General features: G+C 35.1%; 1 protein-coding gene and 1 long non-coding RNA gene across 2 annotated transcripts; one reads left to right on the forward strand and one right to left on the reverse strand.

The window, feature by feature from the left end:
- Positions 1-681: 681 nt before the first annotated feature.
- LOC106305015 lies at positions 682-1,261 on the reverse strand. Its single transcript, XR_001262897.1, has 2 exons — positions 965-1,261; positions 682-894 (listed from the first exon to the last, which is right to left on the reverse strand). It is a non-coding gene; the product is annotated as an uncharacterized LOC106305015 (long non-coding RNA).
- Positions 1,262-7,535: 6,274 nt separating this feature from the next.
- Positions 7,536-12,862, forward strand: LOC106302939. The gene is given in 9 exon segments (XM_013739336.1): positions 7,536-7,670; positions 7,755-8,035; positions 9,865-9,947; positions 9,950-10,156; positions 10,247-10,369; positions 10,477-12,004; positions 12,080-12,195; positions 12,262-12,380; positions 12,541-12,862. Coding segments are annotated over 9 exon segments (2,715 nt in total). The 3' UTR covers positions 12,664-12,862.
- Positions 12,863-13,067: the final 205 nt, after the last annotated feature.

A 13,067-nucleotide genomic window follows, 5' to 3' on the forward strand; every position in this document is an offset into this window, starting at 1 on the left:
GAACAGAGAGAGAGAGAGAGAACAGAGAAGAGAGAGAGACGAAGAACAGAGAGAGAGAGAACAGAGAAGAGAGAGAGACGAAGAACAGAGAGAGAGAGAACAGAGAAGAGAGAGAGAGAGAGAGAACAGAGAGAGATGTTACAAAAAAAACAGAGGAGGGAGAGAGACGAAGAACAGAGGAGAGAGAGAGAGACAAAAAAAACAGAGATATATGTTGTTGTGTCGCCATTTTAAATTTGCTTCTTCACAGGTTTTAATGGATATATGTTGTTTGTGTTTGATTACAGAGAAATATGGAGACACATCTTTTCAAATGGGTAGATGAAATTGTCACAGAAGAGATAGAAAAGGTTGATGCTAAACATGATGAGCTTGTGAACAATGTCAAGGATTTGCGACAGAGTATAATGGAACACTTTGACGTTCAAGAAACAAGGATTGACAAGATAGAAGAAGAAGTGATGAGAATTAAGAATTAAGATCAGCTTATGTGTTTAGACTCATGTAAGATTATGATAGAAGTGATGAGCTTTGTGTAGTTTGGTATCTTATGTGTTTAAACTTATGTAAGCGATGAGCTTTATGTATTTGTTTGTGATATTTTGAGTGTTGGACTCTTGAACATGAGTAGTATCATGTAAGAAAATGATCATGTTCTGAGTCTGAAACAAAAACAAGTCATAACCATTAAAGACATTGCTTATATGAAGTCTGAAACAGAAACAAGTTATATATAATCACCCCGCTGCTCATGACCGAAACAGAAACAAGAAACAAGTCTTACATAAACAGAACAGAAAATGCAGACTCAATTGAAACACAAGACTCGATTGAAACAGAAAACTCCACGGAAAGGCTAGCTTTGACTTTGTGCTTCCCATGAGAAGAATTTCCCTGACGTTATAACTATGTGTTAGCATTATCAAGATTGAAGTAAACAAATGCTTAGAGAAAGATATCATACCTCAGATCATCTCTTCGCGTCTCAGTTTCGTCTGTGGTACCATCCCTCACTGTTTCTCTCTCCTCTGCACTCTCTTCTCTCCTTTCTCTCTCTCTCCCTTTCTCTGTCATCCTCGTCGTTTTTCTTTACGTGAAGGAGATAGAAGAAAACACTAACTTTAATTCTGTCCCCAATTTTTTTTTTTTTTAATTTCGGGTCGTGTCGAATCTGTGTTTATGTCGGGTCTGGTTTTTTTAATTGGGTAATCGCTGTTTACAAAACGTGATTTTGGTTCCTTTAATCACGACTTGGGAATTTAATTAGAGAGGGGGATTAAAAAAGACTAGGTGTTTTCCATTTCGATTCTAATTTTCTGCAATTGTGTTGGTTTTCTCTTTTGCTTTTTTATATGAATAATTATTTATGGTTTCTTTTAAATCAGAGAAACACTCGAATAATGATGAGTTACAGAAGTACTATGCAATTTCAAATATAGCAGTGTTTAACCAAAAATATCGAAACAATTTGAAATGCTTATCTAGCTAGTTATTAATTATGTGTATATTTGTTTTCAAGAATAGTTTGGTAAGGTTTTTTACTGTAATTTATTTGATTCATTGTATTTAACGAATTCGTAGGTTATTACAAAATAATATAGTTTTCTTTTTTTTATCAAAAAACAATATAGTATTCATACACATAAAATGCAATTTTTTATTTTGTAGTGCCTTGTAAAAAGTTATTCGACAAATTTTTTTGTTTATTTTCTGAATAGCAACTCGAGGATACAAGATTCAGTTGAAACATGTATGTATATATATATATATATATATATATATATACATATGGTCGATACCAATAAAATCAGAAAGGATCATATCTTATTATTAAAATACCTTTGGAACTTTATTTGGAATATTTTTCTGTAAAAAAAATGAAAATGCTAATTATATGAGAGTTGCATGTCTGATCAATGGATTGATTACTTTCCCATTATGGATGGTTAGTAAATAGGTCTAATACAACAATTTAAAAATGAGAGATGTTTATACATACATGAGAATAGGATAGGATTCTGATTTATAGCACTATTATAAAATGATGAAATGATTAGGCTGTTCATATTTTCTTAGCTTAACTGAAATTTGCGGTATCATTTTATGATAATGCTGTTTTTGTATTTTCATGAAAATTGTGGAAATTACAATCGATAATCGCAGTAATAAATTATTGTGCATACTAAGAGCATGACCTTATATTAGCTGATTTTGGCCCGTTTGAATTACAAATAATTTGGTTAACTTAGCGAATAAAGTAGAATCATGATCATCTAAAGATAAAATTAGGGGGAAATATGAAGAGAATCTATAAGTTTGGATGGGATTATGAAGAATTAAATACTTTGGGGGGAAATAAGTAGGGTTTGTGTGTATGTGGGGGGAATAGGCAGGCAACCCAAAATAATGAGAAAAAAAGAGAGGAGAAAAGTGGAGCCAAGCATATTTTTGCAGACAAAAATCACAGAGAAAGGAAAAAAGATGACTCGGTAATTTACCGTTTTATCCTTCATTTGCTCTGTTCTTTTATACTTTTTATATACGTATATATACATAAATGATGAAAAACTAATCCCTGATTAATTTTTGATTAATCTCTGACTTTTCGTTAACTCACTAATTTCCTAACAAGGGATCTATTGAATTGTTTATGAGAAAGAAAAACTGGCCAAACAAAGTTGTTTTTTTAAGGACTGGAAGCATGAGCTTCAATGGCTTCTATCCAAGGCTGGGCCTGCATATTTTTGGCGAATAGTTCATAATTCATACTTTAGACAAAAGCCTTATGTGTAATTTTTTCTATTTTTTATTTTCGTCGAGAAGGGGAATTAAATGCACATATCAAAAGTATGTTTGTAGGTATCTATTCTATTAAAACTGAATTACAAAATAATATTTACTTATTTTAAAGTGATTTCTTACATCTTTTTCGTTCGTTTTAACTAATTTTAACCATTTCATTTGTTTTCTTTTCTAAATAATTTTAAATCGCTTATTACAGAAGTACAAAACAAAACTTACTTATTTTTAAGTGTTTTATTACATCTTTTACATTCTTTTTTCACTCTCCTAAACTACTTTATTAATTGTTTTTATCACAATAGTCCGTCGCCATTTATTTTACGTGTTAACCGTAATAATTTCACATGTTTAAATGAAATTGTTGTATTAGTGATAAGAATCCAAACCAGTTAACAAAGAATTTTGTATTTGTTTTCATAATCAGTTAGACATTGGAATTTAAGTACACGTTGGTATACATATTGTTTTTTTCAGTATCGAATTTGTTGAATTTTAAAATTAAACTATATTCAGTATTATAAATTTACGGATAGGGTTCGAGTCGGATTCTTCCGAATCCGGGTAGGATCGTTGGAACCTAAAAATATCTAAATACTCTATATATATGTTTTAAAATGTCACTAAACCATTTATAAAAATGTAAAATACCAACTTTGTGCAGGTGCGCGGATAGAAGTCTAGTATGTAGTTAAGAGAGTTAATCTTCAAAAGTCACATAACAAAAGGATGCTTAACTGTGGATATAATTTGAGAAACAATATTTGCAAAACATTTTGGGGGTTGTTTGTTTCACCATCTGTCATCTCTATACAGCAGATCAATTTATATGATCCATCTAGATAATCCATCCAAATTTCATGAGACTTTTTGTTTGTCCATCCAAATATTTCATCTAGATAAATCATCTAAATGGATCTTATGTTTGTTTCTTTATCTTTATTTCCATCCAGATGAGTTTAGTAAACAAATTACTAAAATACAAATACAATTGTTTTGATTTAATCATATGTTTGATGTTAATTTTAACTATATTAAGTTTTATTATTTAGTCTAAAATATATTTACACTGAAATTATTTTAAAATTAGCATTTTGACATTCATAAATTATTACTACATATAAATTTATAAATTTTTATTTTGATTTGTATTAAAAGTTTACTACAATAATAACTTCTAATAGACAAAAGGTTTGATAAACATATACATAAAAAACTTTAAAGTTTCTATCTAAAAAGAGTATTAATAATAAACTGATTATAATATTCAAATAAATATATCTAAACTAGTTTTACATTTTTTTGGATAACACGATTTTTGTTTTTGACGGAAATTGCAATTTATGTTTTTGCTCAGTAAAACATGATTTCCGGTTACGGGTGGAAAACACGATATCCAGTTTCGGCGGGAAACCACAACTTTCGATTCTAACGGAAAAATGTGATTTTCTATTTTGGCGGGAAAACGAGATTTTCCAGTTTGACAGCAAATGAAATGTTTGGTTTTAGCAGAAAACACAATTTTGATTTTGGAGGGAAAATCAATTTTCTGGTTTTGGGAGGAAAACAAGATTTTTCGGGATTGGCGGGAAAATGAGATTATTTTGGTTTTGGCGGGTAAACAAGATTTCTGATTTTGGTGGGAAAATATGATTTTCGGTTTTTGCGGAAAAACGAAATTTTTGGTTTTGGCGAGAAAAAATGTGTTTTTGCTGTGTTGACGGGAAAATTCGTTTTTGGCGGCAAAGTGTATTTTGTGATTTTGATGGAAAATTGCATTTTTGGCAGGAAAATGTATTTTTTGCGGGAAAATGCCTTTTGACGGGAAAATGCATTTTTTACGTTTTGGCGGGAAAAAGTGTTTTTGGCGGGAAAGTGGTTTTTTGCCATTTTGGTCGAAAAACATGTTGGAAAATGTGTTTTACGTTTTTGCCGGGAAAATGTTTTTTATTTTTTCGCAGTTTTAACGAAAAAATGCGTTTTTGGCGGACAATGCATTTTGGAGTTTTGGCAAGAAAATGCATTTTTATATTTTCGGCGGGAAAATGCGTTTTTGTGTTGGTGGGAAAATGCGTTTATGCTGTTTTGGTGGGAAAATGTGGGTTTTGCGGTCTTGCCGGAAAAGTGTGCTTTTGCTACTTTGGCGGGAATGAATTTTTACGATTTTGGCGGGAAAATGTGTTTTTGTGGTTTTGATGGGAAAATGCGTTTTTGTTGTTTTGTCATTTTTCTTGAGTGACAAAATTATATTTAGGTTTGTTATTTGTAAATTATATTAGAGGTATAAGAGACATTATACTATTTTAACAGAACAATCTCCATCCAAATGCTTAAATTTGAATCAGCCAGCTGATTTTTAAAATGTAGCCTAAATTTTGAAAACTCATCCAGATGACCCTTCTAGATGACTTGTACTTTTAATGCTAAACAAACAAAATTCTCATATACATCCAGATGACTCATATGGATGGTGAAACAAACGTACCCTTGTTAAAAATCAAGATGAAACTAGTCCGCAGCATCTTTATGCTTACTCAATTCTTTGTTTCATGTTCAAGACATGCATATTGCGTCAATATTAATTTTCTAGAAATGATAAATATTACAAAATTTATTCAAATAACAATTTGAAACATATTTAAACGTAAATTTTCTCCAAGTCATTGCTTGAAAACTAAAAGCACCTGAGAAGATATGTCATCTTATGTGGCAACTGATAACAGGACATGTGGTTGTAACGAGAAATCTGAACCGCCATAATATGAGATTCGATAATTATTGCCCAAAATGTGGGGAACCAGAAGAAATTATTGTCTAACTCTGCAAGTATGGTCCCTATCAACAACACCATCTAACCCTAACATTTTTCTGTTGCCAAGTATTTATGCCAATATGGATTACCTCTTCTGGAAAAAAAATAGCATTGTTGAACCGAAACTAGATTATCTGGTATATCTGGAATGCTCGGAATGGTAAACTCTTTAGGAGAATTGACAGAGATCCTTTGGAGCTAGTCCGATATGCAGAAAATGAATGCCAAGCCTGGTTTAATGCCAATGAGATGGTCACTCCTGCATAGTAGCGAGGAACTTCAGGTCATAAGCTTGGATAATATTTGCATGGTGGATGGTTCATGAACTTCCACGGCAGAGTTCCACGGCAGAGTTCAGTGGTTGTCGCTGGGTTTGGAAGGATAGTTTTCGAAAGATTCAGCTCATGGGAACGCGAAACTTAAGGAGGCGAGAGTATGCTACAACATTTGTCATGTCAGCGCTTTGGAACAGATTGCAAGGATCTGATCGCGATGTTAAAGGAGCTTCAATTTTGGCTAAGTTTTGCAACAGAATTGGAGGCTATAAAGCACTGCATATATGTTTTCCAGACTTCAAGATATCTCATATCGCAAGGGCACATAATGGAATTTTAGATTTTTTAGCTAAGAGTGCAAGATCTTTCCATAGAGAGCTTTGTTACATTGATTATTTTATTCATGTCTGGTACCTAGACCACTTCAAGTTTAAATAATAGAATAGCCGTTGATTGTTAAAAAAATGCAAATTTTAAAACTTTTTAAAATATTAGACTAGTCATCTAAAATTGTAATTTTAAATCTACCATTAGTGGATATTTGTTAGACCATGCATTTAGTATAATTAATGATTTTGAGTATGTCTTTAGCTAAAAATACAAAGATCAAATCCCTATTTTTGGAGATTGCAGAAAAATTTTAAAAAAAAATACTAACAATTTTATCAAAAAATAATATTTTTTTCTCAAATTCAAGATTGCCTTCACTCCTTAAAATGAATTGAACTCCTTTAAATAAGTTTCAACAAAACGAGAGAACAGAGCTCGAGAAAATAAAAGTATGAACATTATAACCTAACTGTTGGAGATGGATTGCATCTAACGGACAAGGTTCATCGAGAAAATATAATTGGGTCCAAATAAGTGAGGCAGCAATAGCTTACGCCGACTTAGAGACAAAAATAGAAACAAAATAAGTATATAAAGAGAAAAACGAAGATTGAAAAACACATTTACAAACACACACTTCTCCGCACAAGAGATAATGTTTATTATTTTCCTCTTTTTCTTGTTGAGCTGATCATGTTTAGGGTTTAGGGTTTAGGGTCTATTCAATTAAACATGTCTTTTCACTTATAATTTGTTTCTTGATTAATCAATAAACGTCTTTAACTCATCTTCGGATTTGTGTACACAACCAGTATGTACTGAACTCAAATATAATTTGACACTGTTTGTGGGGAACTAGAAACTAACGCCAAGAAAGATTATGACTGGAGGTAATTTTATTGGATGAGTTCGAGATGAATACAAGGGGTGCTTGATAAAAATGGAAATTATATGTAATGAGAGTATAGTTTAGATTTGAAGAATTCGGATCCCTTGTCTTTGGCCCTTCCTTCTTCATTTTATAGATCTTTCCGGTGGATCATGGTGGCGTGATCACCGGAGTATATTAGACGCTTTGATGATGGTTTTTAATACTTTTTATTCCTTTACGTTTTGCATTGACTCTTCCATGCTCGTTGTGTTTGACTTTTTGAACCGGGGGTGGGCTTTGACCTTAGTGAGCCTATGTCTTCTTCTTGGATCTCAATGGTGACTGATTTTAGGAAGGTAAAAGCACCTTAGTGGGCCTATGTCTTCTTCTCCGAGCCTTTACTTGGAAGGTAAAAACACCTCAGAAGATATATTATCTTATGTGGAAAATGATAAGAGGACAAGTGGTTGTAACGAGAAATCTGAATCGTCGGAATATGAGATACGAAAACTATTGCTCGAGATGTGAGGAACAAAAAGAAATTGTTACTCATGCCATATTCGAATGTCTTCCAGCTTTGCAAGTATGGTCTCCATCAACAAAACCATATAGTCCTAACATCTTTTCGCTATCGAGTATTTATGCCAATATGAATTACCTCTTCTAGAGGAAGAATGTCATTGTTGAACCAGAACTCGACAGAGATCCTTACACATCGAGAATCTGGAAGGCTCAGAATGATAAACTATTTAGGGGGATACACAGGGATCCCTTGGAGCTAGTCCGATATGCGGAAAGTGAATGCCAGGCTTGGTTTAATGCAAATGAGATGGTACCACTCAACCCACATGAGCATAGTAGTGAGGAATCCCAAGTCATAAGTTTGGATAATCTCTGTATGGTGGATGGTTCATGGACTTCCACAACACAATTCAATGGTTGTGGTTGGTTTTGGAAGGATATTATGTGAAAATCCAATTTATGGGGACGCGAAACTTAAGAAGGCGAGAGACTGCTTTACACTCGGAAGTGGAAGCACTGCGATGGGAAATGGAGAGCATGCTACAACATTTTTCATGTCAGAGTTTTGGGACAGATTGCAATGATCAAATTGCGATGATAAAGGAACCTCAAGATTGACCATGTTTTGCAACATAATTAGAGACGATACAGACGATGCATATATGTTTTCAGGAGTTTAAGAGATCTCATATTCCAAGAGCACAAAATAGAATTTTGGACTCTTTAACTAAGATTGTAGGATCTTTTCATAAGGAACTTTGTTACATTAGTTGTTCTATTCCGGTTTGGTTACCTACATCACTTTAAGTTTGAGTAATAATATAGCCGTTCGCTGTAAAAAGAAAAATTCAATCACAAAGTTTAATCAAAAATTGATTGGAATTACACCCAAAAAAAAAATAGATTAGCCAAACTAGCCCAAAAATAGGAATCTGATATAGAAAGTTTTAGATAGATATATAGTGGAAAATGAGATACAAAAACATGAAAGACAGAATTGAATTCTACAAAAATAAGTAGACCGATATGTCCATATATATTTGTTTCTTAAAAATGAATGGACATAAACTACGTACGACACTACATGAGTTATACAAATATACGAGCGATAACAATGACAAAAAAAAAAGAAAAAAAAAATACTAAACATGTGGCCTTTATACCTCTTGGGCGTATAGCTTACGTAAGATTAATATATGCATGTATACGTCAATGTTATACTATCCAAAACTGGAGCTTTTAAGGGAATTTACATATATATCATTTTTCTTTTTCTTCTTCTTCATATAGAAGAGTAAAACTCAAAGCCGCCATACAATTACAAAAGTAGACCAGAACTCGACAGCGGAAGAGGACATCACCGTGCCTTTTTTGTTTATCGAACAAGTTATATATGTCCATATTTCTCATATTTTTCTGATTTAAGCCTATAAAACGACATAAATAATATTCTTTTACTACATTTTGTTTCATAGGCCAAAAATCAGAAAAATTGAACTATTTTTTTTTTAAGTTTGGAAGAGTGAAATGTATGGAGAAGAAAGTGGACACGTGGCGGCCTGGGGGCCTTGTAATGACATGAAAAAGCAAGTTTCAAATCACATCGTTAGGCCCATAGCCGCTTGGCGCTGTCGTCTTCGTCTTCGTCTTCTTCCTCTTCTCTCTCTCTCTCTCTTCCACTTCCTCTCATTTGTTACTCCTTTTGTTAGTGGAGAATTCTCTGGAAGTAGAATATATCGATTCTTCGTTGGAGGTAACTCGAGCTCGATGGTATAATAATTCTCTGACGTTTTATTCCTTTGATAATTGTTCCTGGGTTTTGAAGAAGTCTATTTCTCTGGATTTCTAGGTCTATGGTTTCAGTTATTGAAATATTGCTTTGTAATTTATTTGCTTGATTCCCCATGTGTATCTTTGCGACTCGATGGAGGTAACTCGAGCTCGATTCAGCTCCTTTGGGAACAGTAGTTAATATTTGTTCTTATATCGACGATGCATAATAATATATTTAATATTTAAAATCTAATATGAGGTCCATATCCATTGTCATGCGGTAATTTTTAATTTTAATACAAGTTTAAGATGCCGACAATCTTTATTTTCTTCTATCCATCTCCACATATCTCTCTTTCCTTATCTTCTTCCCTACTCTTTCTTCTCCGTAGATCTGTCAAAGAGAGGATATCAACGGCATAAAGTGACATCTTCACGAACGAGCTTGTTCGAGGATCATCACGGGTTTCGTATGTGTGAAGTGAAAATGCTGAAGCGAGGAAGAAGTTTGCTTCCGTGGATGCTTTATCAGAGTTAGTGTGGTCTCCTCGTAACGGTCTTAGAATGTGCTGATTTTTAGTTTCACGGGTAAAAAAGCGAAACTACCCTCTCCTAGCGTCTTTGATGATATAGCACTAACCAACAACAACAACATGGAGTCTCATTCCAAAAGCAATAGTATCCAACACCAAGAAGAAGAAGCTGGTTACTGTGTAGATAGAACTGATGACCAAGTCAACCAAGCGTGTAGCGAAAAGAACAGACCATTGCCAGGTTGCTCAATGATCATTTTCGCGTGTTTGTGGAATTGTCTTTTAATATGAGACTCCATGTTGTTGTGTTTTTTTTTTTTTTTTTTGGCAGGGATTGGTGGTTCTGTTGAGAATACCAAACCTGAAAGAGAAGAGATGGGTGAGGATAAGGTTGAAACCAATGATGATTCTGAAGAAGCAGAGACAAGAGTAGGAGCTTCCAAAAGATCTTTAGGTGAAAATGAATAAATAAAGTTCATTGTCTTCTTAATTAGTTTCCATTATTACGTGTTTATTGTTATTTTTTTTTTTAATTTATGGATATGTCTCAACGTCGAGTAGATAGTCCAAGAGGAGAAACGGAAGCTTTGTTGGCAAATGAAGAGTTGAGATTGGAAAGAGCTGGATCTCAAGAGGAACCAACTAACCTTGGGGACAATAGAGCTGACCGTGTAGAAGCAACGGATGAGAACGACCTCCCAAGTCCTGCTAGTAAGGCATGTGAGCGTCTTGCCAAAGCAAAAGGGAAAGAAAAAGCTTTATACGATGGAAACTTTAATGATGATGAGAGTTTTGGGAGTGTAGAAAGTTGCAACAGTGCTGGTTTGGTCTCAAGGGGAAGAAAGAAAAGAGCAGGGTTCGAGGAGCAGGGGCTGATCCTCGGAAGCAAACGCCTCAAAACTCTTAGCCAAGAATGTTTGGAGTCAACTTCGAAGCTCAAGCACGATAGTTCCTTTATGAATTGGATATCAAACATGACTAAAGGAATCTGGAAAGGTAATGAAGAAGACAATTCTCCTCTTGTACCTCTTACCACCACCACATCAGATGCTAATGGTCAAGTCAATGCCATCGTTGATCAGCCAGAAATGAGCGGATGCAGAAACACCGGTTTCCAGTCTTTTTTCCAGTCTATATATTGTCAGAAGAAAAGTGACCAAGACGCTGTCGAGGTGGGCAATGCTAATATAGCTTCTTTACAGGAACTTCCTGAACAATGCCTCATCACTAAAGGAGATCACGTGTCTTCATCTGGCAATGGGGTTGCTCCAGTGTCCGAACCCGACATTTCATCTGGAAAAGTTGGAATTAACCAGACAAGTGAAACGTTCTCTTCAGAGAAGAAACACGACGACAAAGAGACAAACATCTCTTTGTTGCCTCTTAGTAAGTCCAAGCAGAGTGAAAAGCAAAAGACCTGCTGTGAAGGAGATGAAAAAGATGTTCAATGTTTAACCAACAAGAACTCTGGTCTCGAGAGTTTGTGGATAAGCCGGTTTTCTTCTAAAAGTTCTCTCCCTCAGAAACAAGATCTCCGTGAGAGAATCATCACTAAGGAGGCCAATGATTCATCCTCAGATGCGGTTAAAATCCGTGATCCACCGCAGAACAACGCTATTCTTCCCATAGTATCTTCACTGAGAGTAGAGTCTTCGGAAGCAATGGCTTCTTTGTTTGCAAGAAGATTAGAAGCAATGAAACACATGCTGCCTACATGTTCTTTAGCTGAGAACACAGAGGAAAGAGATGGGATTCTAATCTGTTTCTACTGCGGTAAAAAGGGTCATCGGTTACAGGAATGTTTGGAAGTTACCGACACTGAGCTCAGAGATCTAGTCCGGAACATAAGTGCTCGGAACGGAAGAGAAGAAGCTTCAACTCTATGCATTAGATGTTTTCAGCTAAGTCACTGGGCTGCAACATGCCCAAATGCTCCACCGTACAGTTCAGCACCTGAAGATAGATCGGTGAAGCACTATTTAGCTTCTACCTCCGGGCCGAAACTGCCTTTCAGAGGTTTCACAGACGTGCCAAAGGCGGTCTTTGAAGCTGTTCAAGTGCTTCGGCTAACCCGCACAGACGTTCTCAAGTAAGCTTCAAGTTCATAAAGAATGTTTCTCCTGTCGCATTGTGATAATACTTTCGAGTATCGTTTTGATTTCAGATGGATAAACAGTAAGAAGTCTGTATCGGGTCTTGAAGGGTTCTTCTTGCGGCTAAGGCTCGGGAAATGGGCAGAAGGGCTTGGGGGAACCGGGTATCACGTAGCCCGTATAGAAGGTATTACCAGAATCACGTCGTACTCAATTGTGACTCATTGTTGGTTCTAACTACATACATATCCAGGTGCTACAGAGGGACAAAGCTCAAAGGAACATCCAGTGAACAGCTGTGTCTCGGTCAAAGTTGGAGGGATGACTTGCTTTGTTGAATCTCAGTTTATCTCAAACCACGACTTTGTTGAGGTTAATTATTCACAGTTGTTACTTGTTAGTTAGTCATAAGAATGTTAATATTTTTTTTCTATTTTTAGTCAGACGATGGTGTGAATAGTTTAATTTGTTGTGTCTGTATGATTTATAGAGTTTTCATTTCTGAATATTTGGTATTCGCTTACCTGAGCAGGAGGAGTTGCTGGCATGGTGGCGGAGCGCTGCAAAACGTGCCGGAAAAAGTGGAGTTGACGATACCCTGATGGCAGAGGAACTTAGTCGGAAAATTCAGCAGAGAAAGATGTTAGGCTTTTAGATATTTGTTAAACAGATAATACAGTACTTTGTTTTGGGGAAAACCTGTGTATTTATTTATTTAAATAGGTTTTACATCTATCTATACGTTTATCTTTTGGGTTGGTGGAGGAATGTGAGAGTATAACCTTTTGGCCGACAGCGACCAGGACGCATGAAGCATCTGGCACAAATCATGAAATAAAATATAGTTCTCGTTTCGGCTGTTTTGTTCGAGTCGTCTATGTATTCCAAACCTATTTTCCGTTTTGGGACGATTGATATGTAATTTTTTTTTTTTTTAAGTAGTTCTCGTTGATGGTAACGGAACCATACGTGAATTCCCTATTGATGAAAAATCTCGCCTTCTAACCGAGACAGGAAGACTGCCCTGCATTTAGGACCAGTTCAACATTGGGTTGTAAA

Source organism: Brassica oleracea, chromosome C7 (assembly GCF_000695525.1).
Source record: "Brassica oleracea var. oleracea cultivar TO1000 chromosome C7, BOL, whole genome shotgun sequence".
NCBI classification, from domain to species: domain Eukaryota; kingdom Viridiplantae; phylum Streptophyta; class Magnoliopsida; order Brassicales; family Brassicaceae; genus Brassica; species Brassica oleracea.